At 37.8% G+C, this 24526-nt stretch overlaps 1 protein-coding gene across 6 annotated transcripts; it reads left to right on the forward strand.

Moving 5' to 3' along the window:
- Positions 1-1066: 1066 nt before the first annotated feature.
- On the forward strand, positions 1067-24144 carry lpin2 (lipin 2). 6 transcript variants are annotated; one of them, XM_086175492.1, is made up of 22 exons: positions 1067-1301; positions 1380-1402; positions 5487-5670; positions 5776-5976; positions 11967-12062; positions 12569-12933; positions 13016-13123; positions 13225-13351; positions 13439-13769; positions 13846-13945; positions 14114-14301; positions 14757-14850; positions 14947-15016; positions 15148-15240; positions 15367-15449; positions 15968-16115; positions 16451-16599; positions 17857-17943; positions 18226-18378; positions 19779-19893; positions 20525-20628; positions 21038-24144. In XM_086175492.1, exons 4-22 carry the CDS (start codon positions 5785-5787, stop codon positions 21180-21182), a joined length of 2748 nt encoding a protein of 915 aa, XP_086031618.1. In that variant the 5' UTR covers positions 1067-1301; positions 1380-1402; positions 5487-5670; positions 5776-5784; the 3' UTR covers positions 21183-24144. The 6 variants fall into 6 exon arrangements, with proteins under 6 accessions (XP_086031618.1, XP_086031614.1, XP_086031616.1 ...); XM_086175488.1 differs by having other exon boundaries at positions 5487-5610; XM_086175489.1 differs by lacking the exons at positions 1067-1301; positions 1380-1402 and adding an exon at positions 3424-3503 and having other exon boundaries at positions 5487-5610.
- The last annotated feature ends 382 nt before the right edge of the window (positions 24145-24526 follow it).

The following is a 24526-nucleotide window of genomic DNA, read 5'->3' on the forward strand; positions in this document are numbered from 1 at the left end:
CTGTGCTTGCATGCTTTGGTCATTGTTTCAAAACGGTGATCAAAGAGGTGATGAAATGTGAAAAACTGTGTGCATGTTCTTAGATATGTTCTGTCCCTTCTGCACTTAAGAATGTATATTCATGAGAGCTGGTTGTCCTGTCATCTATCCTTGTCAGAACGAGAAAATGAAAAATGCAATGTTTTCTTATAGTAGGACATCTGGTTGACATTTGACCTATTAAACCAAGTCTGAAGGCTTCATTTTGTGTACAATTAAAAAAATAAATGAATAACTGATGTAATTTACTCTTTACACATTTCCTTTGTGTTGTAAAACACTGGAGACCTTAATTTAGAAAATCGCCCCATTGTGCTTAGTCGGGCTATTTGGATTTCTTCATAGAAACGATAGGTGTATCAATGATTACTATTTTGAAAACAATTGCATTACAAAGGAGAGGGACATTAGGACAAACAAGATAAAGTGCAGAGTTAGTGACTACTCAGATGGGTCAGTGCTGGTTTGTAGAAAATAACTGAATTCACCTGAGTTCAGGCATGCTGATGCTAATGAAGAGGTACTCGCAGAAGTAGACATTTGAATATCATACACTGGCAGCAAAAACATGTTGAAAGAGGAGGAATGTTGTTTTTCAGGTCCAATACAAACGAAAGCCTACTGATAAAGTGCCCCGTGGGCTTAGTTTTTTTCATTTAGTCAGGAACTACTAGTACATGAGCCTTTTTTCCTTCTTCAAAGCACTATTGGTAATAAAGCTGCATTGCTTTGGTGAGATTTCAATTCGTTTCATATCTCTGTTGATAATATTGGCATACCTGTCTGCTTTTATAATCTATGCAATTTATACAGATAAGGCACAGAAACTCCTCACATTGCTGTCAATATACTTGAGAATGATTGTCTGACACCAAAACAAGAGCATCTTTGTAATCGACAACTTAAACATGAAAAAACCATTACACGGGTGTTTTTCCATTGCGAGTGTCAAAGGATATGTAAACAGAATGAGCTATGACAGGTCAGACAGAGGGAAAATGACAGGCTTCAGCAATGACGCTGTTGCTGTTCCTCTTTTATACCCGCTATAAACAGGAGAAAACCAGTAGCTGTCAATAAAGACAACCATGTGATAAGCTACTCGTTGTTAGATCCAAATGCATAGATTTGCCTGCAGAGAAGTAGCTCAACCCAGACATCGATAAGTAAGTGTGTCGCCACTCTGCGGTTCACTGTCCCATCAACTGTTTCAGCCGCACCAGTCAGCAAGCCAGCAACCAAGGTGGTCCAGCCACTGACACGTAAGGAGGCTTTTGAAAGACTTTAATTGACAAAGATATGGGGACTCGCGAATAATAGACACCGTTATTCCTTGGCAGCACCCCGCTGAAGTCAACAAAGGGTACGTAGTTAGCGACCCCTTTTCACTCTTTGACCAGAAACATATCTGTTTGAATAAACAGCTAACGTTAGCTAGCATGTTGGCTAGCTGGCATCATTTAGCCACAAATGGTTCATTGAAGACAAGCATAGCGACCTGAAGGGAAGTTCCTCGATGGACTCAAGACTTTTACAACGTACCCGTGAATAATAGCAACATAGTAACTCTCGCAAGTATCTGTGTCACGGGTTGCAATTAACGGTAATCATAACGCTGTCGCAGATGCTAGCTGGGTATAAGCCAAGTGGCAAACGGTAGGGCTCCATTCATTTTTTCCCCTGACCAACTGTCTGTGTTTTTGACTTGAGAACATAAATTAACTAGCTCCAAAAAACAGAATTGCCACGTTTTCTTATTCCTTTTTTTTGTATAATTTTCACTTACATTTCACTTTTCCCATCTTTGTTCGCGTAATTTCAGTGGGGTTTTGAGATATTAATAGAGTGCTTAACAAGCGTCATGTTAGTCTCAGTCTCAGTTTCTGATTTAGCATTTTTAGGCACAAAAGCTCAGACACACGGAAAATGTATGCCATGTGAGTAGGGCATTTTGTTATTCAGTTCAGACGAACTGTGGAGAAAATTAAAAAAGTTTTGAGGCTTTTTTTGAGAAACTCAAGTATGTTTTACCTTCTTGAAAGTTAGGTTGTTGTCTCCATTTCAGGTATAAATATCAACAGTTTTAGACTATTTAAAGCCATGGCTAAACTACAAAAGCATAAGCAGTTTCCCTTGAAAGTCTCATTTTACATCTACACACACACACACACACACACACACACACACACACACACACACACTATGTTACAGTCATTTAGCAGACGCTTTTATCCAAAGCGACTTACAAAAATTGCTATTCAATAACCGAAGATTCAAAGTACCAGTAGTCGTTATGCAGAAGTCACCACTCTTCCAAATAGCCATTTCAAAACCATATACATACATATATACATTCATTTTTTAGGCTTTTTTTTGGGGTGGGGGGGCTAAGTGCGATTAGTGGGGTAATGCTTAGTGAAGAGGTACGTTTTCAGTGCACACACACACACACATACACACACTAGCCAAATCGTTTAGTCACTGAATCCAAATAGGACAGAAGATATTTTTGCCTTGGGTCATTTGAAATGTTTTGTAATTTTAATTAAAAGAATAATGCCATCGAAGGCAAGGGATTTGTAGATCTAAGCAACTACTGCCAGTTATTAAATGATTTGTGAGGATACATGTAATGCATTTGACATTGTTGTCATCAATTTTAACAGAATATATATTTCAAGCTGTCTCAAGGAAGGATTACTTAATGTAAATCTCAAGTTAGAATTTAAGATTTTTTTCTGGGGTGAAAAATTGCTTTAGGGGTTTTGTCCTTTTTGTCCACTTAAAATTTTCAACATAAAATATACATGATGTCAAAACTTTCAGGGTACTAGAAAAAAAATGAGTGAATAAGTTGTTGTTTTTCATCCAGTATTCAAGATATGTAAATGTGGACCATTTTTGATTAGTCATGCACAATAACAAGTAGACGCAGCAAGGATTTTATCATACATGTGACTGTGCAAGAATGTCACTCTGCTGCAATACCGCCACCCTGCTTGTACTCTTATCAAGAAGGAACTTACAGAGCTCTTCACATGGATTAGCTGTCCCTCTCCTTATCAGACTCAAAGCTAGTGGAGGAGATGGCCCTATTGGCTGAATTCTTCGTGTCCTTTCATAATAACTAGAAGAATATACGTGGACGGTGTGCAAGGAATTGCCTAAAAGTAAAAATGACAGTTTATGGCAATGTTGTGCAAGTGTGACTGCCTCCAGATAATGGTGTGCTACTACTTTAACCACAAGGAGGGTACTTCAAGGTAATAAGTAAGGTGTGTTGTATGTTGAATTTAGCATGGTAGGCAATCCCTATTATCTTAATTTGATGGATAGAAATTCTGGGCGTGGTGGAGCTTGATAATTAGGAAACGCTAGTACTCCGCTAACCACGATGAAGAGACGAAGATCCTCAGGGTACATGGATGGTTTGGGAAGCAGCACAGATGACACCAACCATAACAGTAAGCAGGATAACCCTTCATCACTGACGTCCTCTTGGTCATTGGTGAGTCAGTGTAGTGTTGATTGTCTTATTCAAAAGACAACTGAGGTCTGATGCAAAAGCTACATCTATAATGGTCATTTTATTTTATTGGCCTGTTTTCAAATCACAGAGAAACCGATTTGTGCTATTACATTCTACATCTGTACTTACAAAGAAGAAAAAATAAGCTGCCAGGTTGGTTGATTGGTTGGTTGGTCTTTTAGTGTATTTTGGAAACTTAACAGGTTATTCATGTAACTAATGGTCCTTGGAGGATGGGGCTAGCACCATCCCCACCGTAATGTTGCCACAAGAATTTCATTGTGAAATATTGCCTCAGTTTTCTAAGATCACTAGGTCAGCAATCATAGAATGAATTATGGGGAAATGTTGTGGAGACAATTAATATATCGAGGATGAATTATGATTTTCTTTTCCCCTGCTCTTATCTAAAACATCTTGATGTTTTACTATAAGCCCAGTAGCTCGTATATACGTTTGTCATTTTTCAGTTAAGAACAACCTCACAGTGTCACCAAGCCTTTATAGGGGCATTAACATGACCACCCACCATCTTTATGATAGTTATCATTTGTGACTGACATTTTCATCATCCTCTACGGAATTTACAATTAAATGTATACCCCAATCAAGTTTTAATGTTCAAGATGGTGTACCTTTGACTTTAATAAAGAATAATGAGATAATTTCTCAAGGTTTTTATAATTATATGATCATATTGTAGTACAAGGATGTTATACTGGGTCACTGTGAAAAACCTAATTTGTTGATTTTCAGGCAAATTTTTCATGTCATGTCAGCATTTACTATTTTTATTTATTTCTCTATTTTTACCCAGTGATTTATTTTCTGGTAAGATTATCTTGTCCTGCTATCGTCATATGATTCATGAGGGGAGATTAAGCATATTAAAAAAATGGAAATATAATTAATTCCAACTGTGTATCAAGCAAAAGCTTTAGCCAAAAACAATTCTGTAGTTTTCCGTCCCCGTATGAAATTTTGTTGTGAAATTCCTGGAAAAATTCCTGGAACAGCATGGCGCAGGAGGTAGAGCAATCGTCTTTGGAACTGAATATTCCTGTTTGGAATTCCGGCTCCTCCTAATGTGTTGAAGTGTTGCTGAGCAAGACACTGAACCCCTAACTGCTCCCCAGGCACTGGTGGACGGCAGCCTACTGCTCATCCATGATGGGTTAATTGCAGAGAATGAATTTCCCCACAGGGATCAATAAAGGATAAATTATAATTATTATTAGATTATAAAATGACTTTGTTGTGACCTTTTCCTTCTATCCTTTGAATAGTCAAACAGACTCTTTTTTTTACCATTTGCATATGGTTCTATGAAGGCCAGCTCCTCTTAATAGCCCACATTAATTGAATTACCCATTCAGCAGAAAGCTGTTATGAAAAATGTACCATTGAATAGTTTATGCATGCAATAGGGAAATGAGAGAAACCCTATATATATATATATATATATATATATATATATAAACCCTATACTCTGAACAAAACATCAGTGTGAGAGAGTGCAACCTAGGAAAGACTAACACAGTAAAGGCAATATGTTTACAAGCTGCACTGAACATGAACCAGACCTGTTGAAACCATATTGCTTAGTAAGAGGACTCAGGGTCGCCATAATCTTTGTACTACTGTATATGATTAGCCTCAACTTATTTTTAATTTTCTCACCGACTTAAAAGTATGGAAACATTCTGCTTTAAAAAAGAAAAAAAAGAAAGTAAAGTGACAGAGAAATTGAAAAAATATCAATCAATAAAAATTACTTTTGGTTTTGTAGCATTGTGCAAGCAAGTTATCTGCTACTTTTGCAGAATGGTATGGGGGTATTCTATGGATGTCTTCTGATTTTTTTCAGTCAGATGTTGTTTCAGTAAGAGACTGGTCAATAGCATTGTCCCTTTTGTAGTCAATCTTCAGGTCAGGAGATAACAGACTACAGGAGGCAATGGAGGACTAGATAGAAGAAAACAAACGACAAATGAGACAACAAACGGGACTGAATGCTGATATTTAAAAAAAGAAAAAGCAAGGTATAACTAGTATATGATAATGAAAAATAACTAAAAGAAGTGGAAAGACCTGCTAAACCGGTATGAGACATCATTTTCTTTTCCCCTAGAGCCTCTGTAAACAGTTGACCCTCATTTTCTCTTCTCTTTAACTTAGCTAGTACTGTGTTCTTATCCATTCTTCAGGTGGACACCATGAACTACGTGGGTCAGCTGGCAGGTCAGGTGCTGGTTACCGTCAAAGAACTTTATAAGGGCATTAATCAAGCCACATTGTCTGGATGCATTGATGTTGTGGTTGTGCGCCAGAGAGATGGCACCTACCAGTGCTCACCTTTCCATGTACGTTTTGGGAAACTGGGTGTGTTGCGGTCCAAAGAAAAAGTGGTGAGTCATCCATTTCTACACTATCACATCTATTTGTTTTTCTGACCCTGCATCAGTACCTGACCCTTTGATATGCATGCACATTTTTTGCCAGTTTAAATGCATGTATCAGTTATTGTGAGTCTTAGTAGTTGTAGTAGTAGAAGAAGCACTAGTTACATTCTTTACAGTGAGGGCAAGTCCACTCAGTTTAGTTGCTGTCTTACTAATAACATTTTCTGGAACACTTCGTGGAAACATTGTTAATATAGGTATGTCTTTGTCTTTCCTGCTTTGGCAAGTCAAAATGTGCTTTGTGTAAAGGAGCTATAGCATAGCATGTTCAGTGAATTATGTGTATTTACATGACTAAAACCATTTTCCTAATTCATGATGATGATTCTGTAGTTTAAAACATGAACATTTTATCCTTTAGGGATACTAATAGTCCCAGTTGTTTTGAATAAATTATCAAAATCAAATTACAGATACCTTAAATTTGCTCCTTACAGCATATAGTTTAGTATTACATTTATTAAATTCCATTCATACAAATTCATTAGAATCTGTTGTTTTTAAAGTTCGAGGAATTTAAGATGTTTTTGATATATTTATGTCCTCAGGTGAATGGATGATAACAAAGCTTTTCCATTTAGCTGCCACATACCGCGGAATTTCCGGACGATAAGCCGCGACTTTCTTTCACTTAAACAACGGTGCAGCTAATATTTGGATTTGGGGGGGGCTAATAAGCTTCACGCTAAAACATTTATCCTCATCACATTGGACTGATGAAATGACCGAGTCTGTTCAACTCCGACACCGAAGAAGACGACTATTTCGGTTTTAGTGCGCAGGAGGAAGCCCAACATAGCGATTGACTAGCTGGTGCAGCTTATATTGAGGTGCGCTCAATAGTCTAGAAATTACGGTAATTGTTTTCATAAGTCACGGCATTTGGTACATGACTTGGCTGTCATCCCTGCCCATCATGTTGATATCGGTTTCATTTGATGGACTGTACTTGGGTAGAAAACGAGCATCCCAGTTAAACAACAGATATTAGAAGAAACTTGAAATGCTTAGTTATGACAAAGTATTAATATCTCATTACCAGACTTGAAGAAAAAGAAAACAGATCCCAGCAACCCGTGCAGTTAATTGTAAAACCACGTTCTTAAACAAAGTAAATTAATTGGTATATCTTGCGCTATTTATGCCAAGTCATAAATGATGACATAGGTGTAATAAAGATTTGAGAGTATATCAACTTTGAGCTTGTAAAGCAGTCTTAAGTTATTCTGCGACTTTTTTTTTTTTTTTTGGAAATGAATGGAATATTGTAAGTATATTGTAATTTTTAATATGTTAAAACTTTGGTAGGTTCACTTCAACTGATGTTTATGTGGCGCCATTAAATGTTATATGTTAATTAAGTGGATCATTTATACCTCAATGAACATAAGTAACCGAATTACCATCTTGTTTACCTGTTTCACTATCTTTTGATGTTATACCCAGTCTCAGTAGAGCACATTTTGAATCCTTCATCAAAGGCGCTAGTTGGTGCTGAACATCCCAGCATACCTCAGACATGAGTTGTTAGTATATAAAATTTTACGGAAATAACATCCAATTGATTATTGCTCAGAAACACTGTGGATATAGTAAGGACTTGACGCCAATTTTGTGCACCCCTTTTTTGTAACACCCAATCTACATTAACTCTGAAAGATTGGTTATATTTGAATGAATACAAAGCAATTGTTTGATTTTAGGACTATTTTAGTCCAATCACTGGCCTTTAAAGCTCTGGCCTTGGTATTTGGTCACTTTCTTTTGGTCAGTGAACCTAGTGCTGTTGCCTTTGGATATTTGCTCTGTTCAGCAGCGGTTCAAAATTTGGCTTTTGCTTGCAAATGTAAATGACTGAAGGCCAGTGTTCAAGTTTTATAATAGAACATTTCAGATCCTGCACAGTGGGAGAGTAACTATAGTAACTGCATGATAAATGCTCTTGTTTTTAAACAGTATTCAAAGTTTAGGTTTGTTTATCACATTTTATAAGCAGATTAAACAATAAACATTTATTTGTAGAAAATAGCTGTTCATACTGGCGCACTTTAGCAGATCTCTGTTCACCCATACCACATCGTCTGATACAGCAGATCACAAATATTCTCTATTTTTTAGTTGTGTGTGTGTGTGTGTGTGTGTGTGTGTGTGTGTGTGTGTGTGTGTGTGTGTGTGTGTGTGTGTGTGTGTGTGTGTGTGTGTGTGTGTGTGTGTGTGTGTGTGTGTGTGTGTGTGTGTGTGTGTGTAATATATTTTATGTGAATGTTTGGCTATTTTCGTTTGTCACATCTTATGAATCTTTTGTGACATATTTACATGGTTGTGGATGTGTTTATTTGCGTAGGGCTAGGGCTGTGGGTTATTTTAACATTGTATAATTTTCATTGTTAATTATCCTGTTCTTACAGCAATATCCTCTGAACTCCATCTTAGAGTACTCTTCACTTGTATGTTGACCTTTGTCGGGGTTTATTTTCAAGGGATTCACACTTTCTCACCCACCTACCCATAGTGCTGATGTCCTTAGAGGGAAGAATGAATGAGTGGTTCCTATGGCAACAGTAGGACAACTGGAATGTGTGGGAGGGTGCGGATACATGAAGAAGGCACCCTCAAAAAGGGCTGTTGTTTAATATTTATGCATTTACCCATATATTACCATCACAATATTAGGTTATATCACTAAATATATTATGTTGCTAAAAAAGCAGATCTTTGTTTTTTTTTGTTAAATACTTCCTCCCAGGGGAGGAAATTATAGTCGACTAATTGTCGATTCCATTAACAATTAAAAGTTGGTGAGTGTGATCCCATTCACACGCAACTACAAGCAACTACTACTATTTGACTCAAAACGTCAAAATGAAGTCTCCTTTCCTCTCCTCCTTTCGGCTTTTCCCTTCAGGTATCCCCACAGCAAATCCACCTTCTCCATCGAATCTTATTCTCTGTATCCTCCTCCCTCACACCCACTAACTTCATATCCATGTCTTCCCTTTGGTCTTCCTCGAGACCTCTTGCCTGGCAGCTCCAATTCCAGCATCCATCTATCAATATATTCATTATCCCTCCCGTTTACATGACCAAACCATCTCAGTCTGGCTTCTCTAACCATCTCCCGAAACATTTAATGTGCTGTTCCGCTGATGGACTCATTCCTGATCCTATCCATCTTCGTCACTCCCAAAGAGAACCTCAGCGTCTTCATCTCTGTGACCTCTCGCTCTGCCTCTTGTCTTTTGCCAAAGTCACTGTTTGTAGGCCATACAGCATCGCTGGTCTCACCACTGTCTTTTACTCCTTTCCATTAATTCTGGCTGATTCTATCGCGTAGTACCCCTGACACTTTTCTCCACCCATTCCAAGCTGCTTGAACCCATTTTTTTGTTGCTCTGGACTGTTGACCCCAGTGGTTGAAATCCTACATCCTCTTGATCTCAGCTGCCTGGAGCCTCACCGTTCCACCTGTGTTCCTCTTAGTCAAACACATATATTCTGTCTTGCTGCGACTAAACCTTCATTCCATTCCTTTCCAGAGCATACCTCCCCCTCATTTTCCTCAACGTGTTCCCTGCTCTCACTACAGATGACAGTCATCTGCAAACATCATGGTCCATGGAGTTTCCCTTCTGACGTCATCTGTCAGCCTGTCCATCACAACTGCAAACAAGAAGGGGGTCAGAGCTGATCCCTGATGAAGTCCCACCTCCACCTTGAACTTCTCTGTTACACCCACAGAACACCTCACCACTATCTCACAGCTAGCACACATGTCCTGCACCAGTCTAATATTTCTCTGCCACTCCAGACTTCCTCATATAATACCAGAGTTCCTCTCTTGACATCCTTTCATATGCTTTTTGTAGGTCTACAAAAAGGTCTTTCATTTCCTCATTCATCAGCTCCTCAAAGTACTCTTTCCATCTTCTTATCACTCCTCCAGCATCTTTCAATACATTTCCATCTCTATCCTTAATCACCCAGAGCTGCTGTACACCCTATCTGACTCTGTCCCTCTGTTTCGCCAATCTGTATAGATCATTCTCTCCTTCGTTACTGTCCAACCAAGAATACAGGTCATTGTACGGCCATCGTTTTCCCTCTGTTATCCTTATCTTTACCTTATGCTGTATCTCGCTGCACTCTTGTCTGTTCTATTCAATCTCCCCAGTATCCCACTTCTTCTTTGTGAACCGCTTTCTCTGTATATATTCCTGCACTTCCTCATTTCACCACCAAGTCTCCTTATCTACTTACCTTCCAATCAACACAACAAGCAGTCTCCTACCTTTCTCCCTGATCACATTAGCTGTAGTCGTCAATTCATCTGGAAGCTCTCCCTGACCACCCAGATTCCTTCTCAACCCCTCCCTGAACACCATACAACATTCCTCACTTTTCAGCTTTCACCAATTTGTCCCCTGCTCTGCCTGTGTCCTCTTGATCTTCCTTGTTACCAGTCATCCTACAAACCACCACCCTTTGCTGTCTGGCTACACTCACCTACCACTACTTTGCTGTCACTGATCTCTTTCGGATTACCTCGTCTATACAAGATGCAGTCTACCTGCGTGTTCCGACCTCTGCTATTATTAGTTACCCAATATTCCGGTCTTTTCTGGAAAAAAAATGTTCCCTCCAGCCATCTCCATCCATTTTTGCAAAGTCTACCACCCTCTGTCCCTCTGTGTTCCTATCCTGGATACCAAACTTGCCCATCAGTGCTTCATCACATATCTTGTCTGCACCAACATGTCTATTGAAATCTGCACTAATTACCACTCTCTCATCTCTGGGGATATTCTGGATGGCTTCATCTGACTCACTACGAAACTACTTCTTCCCCTCTAGCTCACATCCCACCTGCGGGGCATAGCCACTAACATCACTGAGCATCACACCTTCAATTTCCAGTTTCAGACTAATGAGTCTATCTGAAATTCTTTTCACCTCCAGAACTTTCGTAGTACAAAAGTCACCTTTTCTAAGATAACTTACTGCCATAAAAGTAAATCCACCATTATGTCACTTTCTGGTTTATCTAGAACCACAAAATGCTGTTGTAATAAAGGCCAAATGTAGAAATCATGTTGCATATCCTATTACATGTACAACAGAATTTGCTTTCAGAGCTTCACTGCCATCAAAATAATACATTCATAGTATGCGGATAAATGTATTTCTGCTTTCATACCCCACCCCAACTTCAATATCCTTTTTGTAAATAAAGATAACATTAACAAAGGGAACCTATAGATAACAATAGAATTTCCATTTACAACTACCATAAATTCCGGACTATTGAGCGCACCCCAATGTAAGCCGCACCGGCTAGCTTATTGTTATCTTGGGCTTCTTCCTGCGCACTAAAACTGTCAAAGTAGTCTTCTTTGGTGTCGGAGTTGAACGGCCTCAGAATTTTCTCGTCATTTCATTGGTCCGATGTGACGAGGATAAATGTTTCAGTGGCATGAAGCTCGTAACCCCCCCCCCCCAAAAAAAAGAAACCCAACATAAATTAGCCGCATCGTTGTTTAAGCTGTAGTGTTTGAAGCGTGTCAAAAAAGTCAGGAGTTATTGTCCGAAATTTACGGTAATTATGTGTTTGGGATTCCTGTGGGTTTAAAGTTCAGTTAGTTATCTATGCTGGCATGCCCTGTTCTACTTGCAGGTTCAAAATAATTAAAGCTTAACAATTACTACCCATTTTAGAGCCTTAGGAGAAAGATGGATCTAAAGCAGCTGCCAATATTCCGAATCACCAGCTTGTTGTTAGAATAAAGGATGTACTAAAATAATGAAAAAACAGGAAAGTTAAATTTAAATTTACTGATGCTGGTTAGATATGAAAATTATTTTTGAGTCCTCTTTGTGTTATCCTTCTATCAAGGACCCATCCATGTTTACTTGGACTTAGTTGCCTTTATTTTTTGCAGATTGACATTGAAGTAAATGGAGAACCTGTGGAACTGCAAATGAAACTTGGAGACAATGGCGAGGCTTTTTTTGTCCAAGAGTCAGAACAGCAGAATGTAAGTGTCCACCATTAAATTAATGACCTGCATAAATAGCAAAATATAATGAATATGAAATTGTTTTGCTTAATTGATGTATTTTTTTATTTCTATTTTTTTATGGCTATAGGAACCTTAAAGATTGATAACTGCATTTACTTACACAGTATATTCCTTGAGTGTGCGTGTGTGGGCGGGCGTGCGTGTGAGCGAGTGTGTGTACTGTGCATACAAAGCAAAGAATTTCATGGTTTGCACCTTGCCAAAGTCTTTTTGTGGCAACTGGACTTGAATTTGTTTCCTTGAATTTCTTCTCTTAAGGAGTTGTCAAAGTCTTATTCTTGCAGTAACAGGACTTGATTTTCTTCCTTTGAAGACATTTCAGTTGCGTCTTCAAGGAAAGAATAGTTCAGCTGCTACTAGAAGAAGATTTTGAAAAGGATTAACCATGACCTGGTTGACTGTGAACCTCCACAGACATCTTCATGGTTTGTCACTTTTCTGGATGCTACCTGACTTTTCAGGAATTTGTCCCTGCCCACCTGGCTACATCACCGATCCCCACGGAGAGTCACCTGTTCTGGATTACAGAAGTAGGGCACAGGACACCAAAAGACTTACAGGATGAGCGCATAGACCAAGAAGATCCACCAGAGCCTCCTACTCCAAGCACAATGGCTACAAAAAAGAAGAAGAAACGAAGGAAGAAGCACAAAGGCGACCCCCGAAGAGAAGAGCTAACCCCACCCATGTCAGTAACTACTGCTAATCCTATTGCTGCTAATGCATCTGTTGCTACGACTGCTGCTATTCTGGGTCCTGGACAAAATGAGGAGATCTTTGAGATGGACCTGAGCTCTGATGAGGAAGCTGCTTTACATGTCTCAAGGTAGGTTTAGAGTAGATATTTGGCTCAGTCAAATCTAATCAAATTGCCTGTAATCATCCCCTTCATTTCACGCTTGATTTAGATCCCCATCAGTGTCAACAATACGAGACATAGACCCAAAACTACCTGCAGCAAGGCACAACCTTGATGGTTATGCAATGTCTGATGGGGACTGGCCTGCAGATGATAGGTATGTATTGATCTGAAGGTCAGTTCCCTTTTGATTATTATATGAATCCTTAAATAGTTAATGTTATTAATTGTTTACACCCTTTTCATCTGTCACTTTAGCCGTGGTTTATCTCAGGCCTTCTCCCCAAAAAGTGACTCTGAACTGGTGGTAAGGCCTTCAGAGAGTTTGCTCAGAGCGGAGTCCCACATGCAGTGGACCTGGGGAGAATTTCCAGAAACAACAAGGGTAAGGTCTTTTTGCTCTAAGTATTCACAAAGACAGTGTTGTCAGTGCTAATTTGACTCTGTAATTTCTTTTATATCCATCAACCAGGTTTCCAAAAAAGATAAATCAGAACTACTGAAAACCGTGACTATCACCCCTTCAGAGAGCACCCATTTCCGTGTCATCCTCAGTTCTGAGGCCATGGAGAATGAGAGCGAGGTTGAAAAAGAAAGAGCATCCTTAGTGTGCACCATTGTAAAACCACAGCCCCGCAGCCCTATCACCACTGTAGCATCTGTCACTCCCCTCCCAACTGCCAGTACATCTATCATTGAGAGCCCTGAAACCCCCACAGAACCTATGGAAGTCCTTCCATACAATATTGTCACCTCTACCCCTTCTAGCAACCAACAGAGTGATTCACCATCTAAGAAAAAAGGTACACGCACTGTCTGTTTCCCTTTACTTCTTATTGTTGAAGCATGATTGAATACTGATTCTTCTGTTGACTGTAGGTGTCCCAAAGAGGAGTCAGCATCAGGGTCCTGAGGATATCTATCTAGATGACCTGAATGTACTTGAACCTGATGTTGCTGCTCGATATTTTCCCAAGAGGTTAGATAATGAAAGAGGCACTCAATTGCGTGGTCTGTTCTTATTATCAATACTAAATGAAAGAATTGAGAATGACATCACCTCTCTTAAAAATAACATTTAAAGCCATAAAGTGGATATCTTGATGTATTTTAAGTCTTTGGTTATGACGTACTTTTCTTGTCCAAGTGATGCTGAAGCAGTCAATAAACACTGGATGGATACCGAGATACACTCTGGTTCACAGTCTCCCCAGTCTGTGGGCAGCGCAGCAGCTGACAGTGGGACAGAATGTCTTTCTGATGCTGCAAGTGACCTTCCTGATGTCACACTCTCACTATGTGGAGGTCTCACAGAAAATGCTGAAATTTCCAAAGGTACACTTAAAGGGGATTTGGACAATGTAGCATTAAGAGCACTTAAACCTTTTAAGCAAGATAGAGTTCATGTCTTTAAATACATAAGTCCTGCTTAGCTATCAAACTAAAAATTGTATGTAATGTATATAATTTTTAGTATGTAGGAAGTTGTCCAAAAGATATGCAATAATTGTTGATTGAGGCTCTTTATGTATGTTGTGCTATAATTTACATTGTAGATGTCATTGTACTGCAGCTTTCCTCTTTTGCTGTGGCTCTTTACAGAAATAATTCAGTAGTTTAGTTAAAAAAAGCTTCCTCAACTGCTTTGCCTTTTGCCAGGAGAAAGTCTAAATTTCTGTCAATTTGAATGCTAAGAATTATTGCAATAATAATTATAAGCAAAAAGATACAGGTATTTCCAATTAACTTTTGCACTACTGTCCTTCAAAATCCTCTGTACTCCTTTCCAGAAAGATTTATGGAGCATATCATCACATACCACGAATTTGCAGAAAGTCCAGCAATAATTGATAACCCCAATCTGGTGGTAAAGATAGGAAATAGGTAACTAAGCATTTTTAATGTTTACTCAGTGGTATGAAAATGTATTGTGATCGTAATGTTGTTCTGACATGGTTCTGGACATTTATTTATGCACAGATATTACAACTGGACTCTAGCTGCACCTTTGATTCTAAGTTTACAAGCATTTCAGAAAAATCTACCAAAGGTAATTTTACTTTTTTCATTTTTATTGGAGCAACTTCAATACTGCACATTGGCGTTAATAGTAAATTGATAAAGATAATAAATTGAAAGTTCCTAAACTAATAGCTCTACTTTTTCTTTTGTGTATTGTAGGCTACAGAGGAGGCCTGGGTGAAGGAGAAAATGCCAAAGAAGTCAGGTCGTTGGTGGTTTTGGCGAAAAAGGGCAGATAGTACAATCAAGCAGGTTTGGAAATGTGTTTGTTAAAACCTAATAAACATGTTGACGAAGATGTTGCTTTGGGTTATAGTTGTTGAAACAAATTTGACTGATGGCATAACTTTTTGTTTAATGTCTTCTAAATTCATCCAGTCAGAGACTAAGCTTGAAGCAAAGGAGGAGGCTCAGTTGGAGAGGGAAGGATCCTCTGTATCGCAGGAGAAGTTAATCTTATTGTAAGTAATGTTAGTTAATGTACCCATTCATTCGAGGTTCCAATCCATTTTTTGATGGATTTCATCTGTACTTTTTCTATAGTGTCTAATATGTCTCCACAGATTAGTGAAGACATATTTTTTTCAAAAGTTAACAAAATACTGTTAATAATCTTAATTATCAGAATATTTTTGGATATTTTCATTGTGAACTGGATAATCAGCTAAAAGCTGTAACCTTTTCACAGTCCCAAGTCAGTTTATCTGAACATGATTTAATTAAACTAATATTTGACCAAAGTTTTATAGCCTGACTAGATTGATGAAACACACAAAATTAATATGTTTAATTAAAGCTTAGAGCCAGAGATTACTAATCATTGGAAGACATGTCAGGACAAAACAACATTGATGACATAAAGACATTTGCTATGACGAGGGGGAATATTTGGCACCCAAAACCTAAAAAAGTCTAGTATTCTTTAATTCTAAGTTGGACCTTCACAACTGCTCTATTTTAATGAAATTGTTTTCTGAAGAACTAAAACAGGAGAGTCATCCAGTGATGAGGAGGCAAAGGAAGTTAGCGCTGCATCTTCCCAGGAGAGAATGCAGCCAATCGATGGTCAGCAACATCCTAGCCCACACACCTACCGGAAATCACTACGCCTCTCCTCTGATCAAATAGTGAGTTCCTTTATTCCACATTTTCCTTCCTTTAATCTTGTCTACCGTTTCCTATGAAGTGAAAAAAATCTGCTGTCTGTCTTTTTAAGTTAAAAAAGAAAAAAAAATCCACAATTTCATTTGTATTTGGAACTTGTCAGAGGGATCTTTTTTAACTCTCACTAATGTTGCCCTGATACAGCTCCCTCTGCTGGTGACTCATTTTTCCATCATATTATGTTGTTTGCTCCAAATATGTTTACATTTATATTGTACTCTGCCAAAAAAAAATCATGCCTTGGGACCAAGAAGGTAATAGACCCAGCCTTGTCCTCTACTGTTTTCCTTCTGTACAGGCTAGTCTTAAACTGAAGGAAGGACCCAATGATGTGATTTTTAGCATCACAACTCAATACCAGGGCACATGCCGCTGTGAAGGCACCATTTACCTGTGGAACTGGGATGATAAAGTCATTATCTCTGACATTGATGGCACCATCACCAAGTAAGCTCAGTAAATCACTCTGTGTTATAACACCAGCTAGTTGTTCAATGATATTGAACTACAATGGGGCTTCACATAACATTTCTGGCAGCAATCAGAATCTATGAGCCATGGGAACATTTTGACATGTAGCACATACCAATGAAACTATCTTAGATTGTTTAGGGTTCTTTGGTTGTCCATGACTATGTGGGATGTTTTTCTGCTTCATAATAATTAAGTGTCAGCAAATCACCCACTGTAAATTAAGATTGATATGTGTATTAGGAGTTGTAAGGTAATCTGTTTCTCCTTTATGGTTTTTCTCAAAGCATCCTTTGCTCAAAACAAGTCAGTTGATATTTATAGTGATTTAACCAACTCAAATACTTCTGTCCCAAAATGTAAGGGGGGCATAATCTTTAGAAACCTGTTTTATTCAGGTGATGAAAGCCCCATTAAAATGATAATACATCTTATTTTTCATACAATTTTTTGAATTAGAAATATTTTTTTACTGTTCCCAATTGCTACCTTAAATCCAATGAACGTGAATAGAACAAATGCTTTTACCAGATGTTGAATTAAGGAAGACTTCAACAGTACACTCAGTGTACTGGATATAGGTAAAAAGCTCACAGTCAGTTTTACATCTGTTGTTTTCTAAGATGTATATTCAAAGTCTTGATGCTCCATGTTGTCTGACCATTCCAGTAATATTCATTGTCTATCTGAGATGGGTGACTAAATAGCAAAAGATTGAATGCATTGATGCGGGTAATTCATTTTGGAGATCATTTTTGGCTGGTATTTTGTGTTATTTTTCAGTTCATGTTAATTTGCATGGACATTTTGAAGTACATCTGGATGTTATGCAGGTTCGTGTTGGTATCGCTCCAACTCTTTTGACAATTAATTTTAGCTTCCTCCCAGAAACATACTTGTTGAAGCTAAAACAATACCAACATCAAACGAATCTGACTGACCGGAGTTTATTATTTCTTTGACTCTTTTGGACTATCTGTGACATATGGCCCTTCAATTAACAGTGTGAAGAGTACATTTACCCATTGGTCTTTAAGCACAAACAGCAATTACTAAGGGGTGAGATGATATATTTTCTGTAGTAATGAAGAGGCCATAGTGACTAGTGTGTTACCGCTGGCATAGTCTGTTGTATGAATACAGTTTGGTTTCCTTTTCCCTTTACCCCGTCTGGTAAGTAGCATGTTACTCTCAGTGACACTGATAATTGAAAGTATTTGTTTAATGTTTCAGGTCAGATGTCTTTGGGCAGATCCTGCCACAGCTGGGGAAAGACTGGACCCATCAGGGCATTGCCAAGCTCTATCACTCTGTAGCTGAGTAAGTGTGGCAGATGTCTGTGGAGCTTCTCAGTCATCAAAGTCATGGTGAATTCTTGTTGAAATCTTCTTGTCATGGCAAGAGTCTTCATGTGAAGAAATTCAAGTCTAGTTGCCACGATAAGAACATTTCGACAAGAAGTGTGGAACAACAGTGATAAATATCTGAAGCTCATTTAAAGGTCTGTCATCAGTCAGAACTGCCTGACCGTGTTTTATACACTCTGAAACGATAAAAAAAAAAGCTGATCTGATCAGTTACCATTGCTCTACCCTCTGCCAGGAATGGGTACAAGTTCCTGTATTGCTCAGCGCGGGCTATTGGAATGGCAGACATGACAAGAGGTTACTTGCAGTGGGTTAATGATGGCGGCATCATCCTGCCTCGGGGGCCACTCATGTTGTCTCCCAGCAGCCTTTTCTCTGCATTCCACAGGTACATGTAGTTTATTCTATTATTAGCTTCCAGTTTCACTCTCTTAAAATCAAATATCAAAGTCATCACACACATTGAAACCACTGTACAATGGTATATAAGTACAAATCTTATTAAAACACCCCAAAGCATCCTTGGAAATAGAATTAGATTTGGTTTTACAGAATAGATTTCTCAAAGTTCCTCAGTGACTTATAATTCTACTCACTCCTCTAATCTTGATTCATTATAATATTTCTGAATTAAAATCTAAATCTCATGACTTTGTAACTTGGATAGATGATAGTGTAATACTCAATGTTGTTTATTTTTTAGGGACTAGAATTTTAGATGCCTGCTGGCATTTGTTGCATTTTTTATGTGCTCACATGGGTCAGACTGCAGATTTTGATATCTACCTCCATTTTATCCTATATACACTATTAGCAGCATTTTTTTTTTTTATCTCAGTTAAATGTGTTCATATATGAGTAGCAGCTACACCTTATTCGTGTAGCATAGATGTCAATTTTTTCCTAGTAGATGGACATGGTGAAATGACAACCTGTTGAATTTGAGTGGGCTGATATTTTGGCTAAGGTTTGTCACCATTTTGTCATACCGGTAATTCAAATTAACTTATAGATATCAAGTTGGAAAAAACATGTTCTTTTAGATCGAAGTCTAATACTTAGATGTTGTTTCTAATGAATACCAATACCAATACCAATCGTAAGTGTTGAACTGCCACATCAGTTTACCAAGTTCAAATATGCAAACGCACTAAAAACATTTGCAATTCTACATATAAATGAAGCATAGCCCAAGGCTTTTCATGCTCTGGTGACTTTAGGCACAACTGCACACACTTTCTTTCTGTTACTTGACAAGTTTAATACTGCTCTGATATATACTGCTCCAAAAAATAAAGGGAACACTAAAACAACACATCCTAAATCTGAATGAATGACATATTCTTACGAAATACTTTGTTCTTTCCATAGTTGAATGTGCTGATAAAATCCCGCAAAAATGATCACTGGAAAATCAAATTTATTAACCCATGGAGGTCTGGATTTGGAGTCACACTCAAAATTAAAGTAGGAAACAGAACAGGCCGATCCAACTTTGATGTAATGTTCTAGCTGTCCAAATGACAGTTTGATTTCACAGAAGGGTGATTGACTTGGAGTTATATTGTGTTGTTTAAGTGTTCCCTTTATTTTTTTTGAACAGTTTATTTTCAGTTTCATTGTACTGGAAGGCATTGATCTTTTTCTATTTACTTTTGTGTGACATTCAAAACACGCATCATAATATTTCCATGTATGCCATATGGATAAGACTATTTATAGAATTGTGTAAGATCTTAATCTTATTAAGAGTAAGTTTAACTTGTAACACATATCTGTTCACTTCAGGGAGGTCATTGAGAAGAAACCAGAGATCTTCAAGATTGAATGCCTTGCAGACATCAAGAACCTCTTTCAGCATAACAAACAGCCATTCTATGCTGCCTTTGGGAATAGAGCTAATGTGAGTTAATGGATGTTCGAAGATGTCAGTCTAACAGACTTTAAAGCAGCCACTTATACTTGTCTAGAGGGCTGTGTTTGCCAGAAGTCAATATAGTCTTGATGTAGTGTAAGATCAGCATTACACTTGGGCCATCAATTAGCAGACACAAACATGAAATCATTACTGAGCTAAACCTGAGGTGAGCTCACTTGTGTACTCTCCCATCTGACTGTCTGTGGAAGAGAGCACAAGCTGGGAACAGCATCCGTTCCTCAGCTGCATAAACACCAAAACCCAAATGAGGCACTGTTACGCCCATCAAACCAATCTGCCTGAGATGCTTGCAAAAAAAACAACCAATAATAAAGCATACACAGACAATCAGTTGGGGTTTAATTTTCTATCCAAGACCTTTTTTGTCTTCAACTTCAATGACCATCACTTAGCATACAACATAAAGAACATATTTTTGGTTAATGTTGTCAGATTGTATTAAAAGATGGCAAGAATACAGTATCTGTTGTGTCAGATGCTGTGTTCTTGCCATCTTTTCACCACCAAATAAAAGAAAATACTATGTGATTTAACTGACGATGCTACAAACATGTACATTTTGTGTATTAACACTGATTTTTCAAACTCTATACAGGATGTGTTTGCCTATAAAGAGGTTGGAGTTCCAGAATGCAGGATCTTTACAGTCAATCCAAAGGGAGAGCTGATTCAAGAGCAGACAAAGGGCAACAAGTCCTCGTATGTACCTGTTCCAGAGTTCTCAGAGTTGTGAAACAAAATTATCGTGTTGTTAGATGCTTACCAGAAATACATTTTTAATGAGAAAACATTTAAAAAACATTTTAGTATTTCTATGTTAATTGTTGCATTATTTACCCATGATTATAGGATAAAAATGAAGCCTTCTCTTAAATTTGAGAAATCCAAATTTTACTACATCTCAATATGGATGTTATGAGAACTATCAATTTGATATAAAAACTTTTGGAATTTCTCTCCATCGTCTCTCATGTAGTCAATCTCACTGTCAACAAGACACTTTCCTCTTGATTAATATCACACAAAAAAGAAACTGACCCACATTTCAGTATCTAAAAGTAAATAACCATGGTGTAATGACTGTTTTCCATCCCCCTCTCTTCCATAGTTATGGCAGACTCAGTGAGCTGGTAGAGCACGTATTCCCCCTTTTGAGTAAAGAGCAGAATGAGGCCTTCATTCTGCCGGAGTACAGCTCTTTCTGTTTCTGGAGACAACCCATTCTGGACATCAACCCTGATGAACTGCTATAGTTCACATCAGATATGGATGCACAGGTATACATGTGCTTGTGCACACAGATAAATATGGCACTTGAACGCATCCTAAGGAGGCAAATTATCTTAAACTGAATCATCCCAGATAATGCCACAAAGTAATGGACCCATAGATGCACACACTGCTTTACAACTGTTAAAGGGAATTATGCTGAAATGCAGAAGAACCTGTTAGAAATATGTTATCCTTCCAAAAATCAGTCCTGGTAGGTAGTCACTCAAGTTTTACCCATTGGTGACAAATATCATTAGGTCCTAAATTACAATATTCCCATTCCCTTTCTTCTGTGAAAGCACCCTTTCCAGCAGTGTCCATTAAACCTAACACCGTATTGGGATAAACAGTAGAATTATTTAGTTCTCCTCTGATTTGTAGCAAAGAGATTTGGTTTTACTTTTTGCCATCATGAGTGTAACTGAAGATCCACGTGTGGAAATACCCCTTATTACTAGAGGATGAATTGTTTGTCAGAATTCACTAGGATCATGACTTAAAACTAACAAGCGACAATACATATGAACCACACATATTAGTTTCCAGGGTCCTGGAAAGTTGTGTTAAGGTAACACCTGTCTCCGTACCCCCTGTAGCTCATTATTTCACTGCTGGTTCAGAGTTCAGAGGCCCACTTTTTCTCCATGGATACTGTTGTACTGAATGAGCCATGCCTGGTCTTTAATATTCAAAAGCATGTCTGGAATATGTTTTGCCAACAAGAATGTGAGCCTGCACACTTGGGTTTGACTCCGAAAAATATAAAAAAAATAGCAGCTTCATTATCTTTTGTTTTGTTAGCCAGCTAAGGGGGATCTATTAGGCTCAATACTGGTAAGATAACTGTTAAACTTGTGGCATTTCCCTTATATGCCACTTATTAGAAGTTTGCCTGAAATATAGCACCCTGTTCCTATGAACAATATCTCTCAACTTTTTCCCAAGATTCTGAACAACATTTTGAAACGTAGTCCCAAGGGTAGTTATTCTGAACAGAGTTAGTGAGGTTTTAGACAAAACAAAATATAGACTTCGGTGACATGTTAACATAAGCTCAACACACAAGCGAGGAAAAATTGGATATTACTCAAGATCTCATTTCCAGTAGTATGAATCTGAGGTTTTGCTCACAACTAATAACTGTTCTGCACTTTACTTTATTACTTGATACTTAGACCATGATGAAGTAAATTTCCACTATCAGAACATTAATATCCCCACATACAGAAAAGTATAATGGATCCCTTAAAAAAGTATTTTCAATTTAACTGTCAACAACTTAAGTAATTATTTATGATCATTGATATATTTAATTTACTGCTTTTTATCAAGATGCCTTTGCTTGTCTGAAAAAGTAATGCTATTACCAGTTATATCGTTATTTTTTTGAAGGTCACAGAATAACATGCACTAAAAAGTAATTGTTAAGCCTTGTATGGTTTTGTTTTAAGTCTGACTCTATTCTGTAATTAGCAGTGAATCTTCTCAACATATAAGGCACATACACATTACTCAGTTAACGTCAGACTCTGCAGCTTTGGTGTTAAAAGTAGATGTACTGTATCATTGTTGAGAAAATGCTTGGGTATGAAATGTGGAAAAATGATGTAAAACAGCAGTTCTCTTCAGAGAACTTATGGAATGATTATGTGCGTGTATCAATTGCTGCTTTGTGCTGACAGGGTCTTTCACCCCTTGCTCATGTTCAGTGGCTTTGCCAAGATTTATCCAACGCACTTTGCCATGCACTTCATGAAAGGTCTTGGTTTCAGGAGGCCATTATATGCAATTGGTGCAGCATGATGATTTTTTTACTTGCCTCTAGATCTGTGTGAGAGTTTGACATCAAGACAAATCTGCTAATTTATAGGTTAAATTGGTGCCTGAAAGGCAGAATGAGATGATTTAAAAAGAAACATTAATTTGGGTGACTGAACGAAGAAACGCATCTCCAATCCTTATTGTGTGCACATGCATGCATGTGAGAAGAGACCAACCTCTGGAGATCAGAGTAAAAACATCAAGTTTTGTTTGGTGGTCAAATTACATGTCTAAATTCGGGATTTTTTATAGATTGATTCTCTGTTAAGTGCATAATTTTAGGAGTGAGTTTTTGAAAGGTGTACCGGCCACATGAGCCATACCTCATGAATCATACCTCCAACAAAGTATGATAGTAAAATGATAAACCCTCACGATAGTGAGGACTGAACGCCAGAAAAGAGGAAGAGTGACATTTTGTTGAAGGAATCATTTAATGATGAAGCACAATTTATGATGACAGCTACAAGCAGTTTGTCAGTATTAATAGTCTTTATTTAAATAGATTGTTTCCTCATTTATGCATAGCTTAAAGGTTGTTTTTTGTGTTTGTTTTTTATAAATGATGAAGATGTCTGTTTGCTCTGATTTGTTGGCGTGTTATCTTTGAAGTCTGGTGAAGTCTGTTAAATATCTTAAAGTAAAAGTAATTCCATTCTTTCTATGAAAGTAAAGCAACTTGTGTGGAAAGCTCACACTTCATCCTTTATCATCCTGCAACTTGGTGGTTTCTAATATTTGTTCTCTCACAATTACTGTTGGAAATGATTGACTGTATGCTGGTCACTTTCCTCTCTGTGATGCCTTTTTGTTTTATAATGTCTTATAAATAGAATTAAATTTTGTGGGATGATTGTTTCTTTGTGTTCAGAGGTAATGCTTGCTCTGTGATTGTGTCTGACAAACAGAAAACCCTTCAGTGTATATTGTGTTGTATAGAAATGTGATTTAAAGTATGTTTAATGAAAAAAATCAACAAAGCTAACACAGTGGTAAATTTGTATTAAATAAAGTTTCTAACTGGATATACATTAGTGTGTGTGTTTGTCTTGCAAAATTCCAACAGCACAAATATTAACAACTCAGATATTCACTGATTTAGCCTTGACTTTGACCATAAAACCTAATTTCACTCCCTTTTCTCAGAAAAAAGACCATCTTAAAATGGCTTAAACTAAACAGACATTTTTCTCTCATTGAGTGCATGCAGATATTTTTATATCAACCTTTTCAACCCTGCATCTGTACTTCTCTTTCATTTCTGCTTCTAAAAAAGCTATGTTCTCTGAATTTATGCACACTTAACTGTGACAAGTTGATATAGGGGTCACCATTTGAACTGGTTAACCTGCAAACTGATTAAGAGCAATGGAGTTTGTAGCTTGTAAGAATGCATTGGAAGCACAACTGATTCAGGGGAACTGGTTTCTCTAACAAAACATTTCCCATCCTTTATTCTATTAAAGAGGAATTGCTCAGCCACTGCCATGACTGCTGTTACCCC

Source organism: Fistularia commersonii, chromosome 28, assembly GCF_037954325.1.
Source record: "Fistularia commersonii isolate RoL2024-O1a breed Wild chromosome 28, RoL_Fcom_v1.0, whole genome shotgun sequence".
Classification (NCBI taxonomy): Eukaryota; Metazoa; Chordata; class Actinopteri; order Syngnathiformes; family Fistulariidae; genus Fistularia; species Fistularia commersonii.

Bases quoted from the DNA above. Each gene is read 5' to 3' on its own strand.
- lpin2 (XM_086175487.1), top strand. From the start codon at position 3,434: ATGAAGAGACGAAGATCCTCAGGGTACATGGATGGTTTGGGAAGCAGC. The intron at 19,894-20,524 runs GTGAGTTAATGG...AACTCTATACAG, and splicing joins CCTTTGGGAATAGAGCTAAT to GATGTGTTTGCCTATAAAGA. The intron at 20,629-21,037 runs GTATGTACCTGT...TCTCTTCCATAG, and splicing joins ACAAAGGGCAACAAGTCCTC to TTATGGCAGACTCAGTGAGC.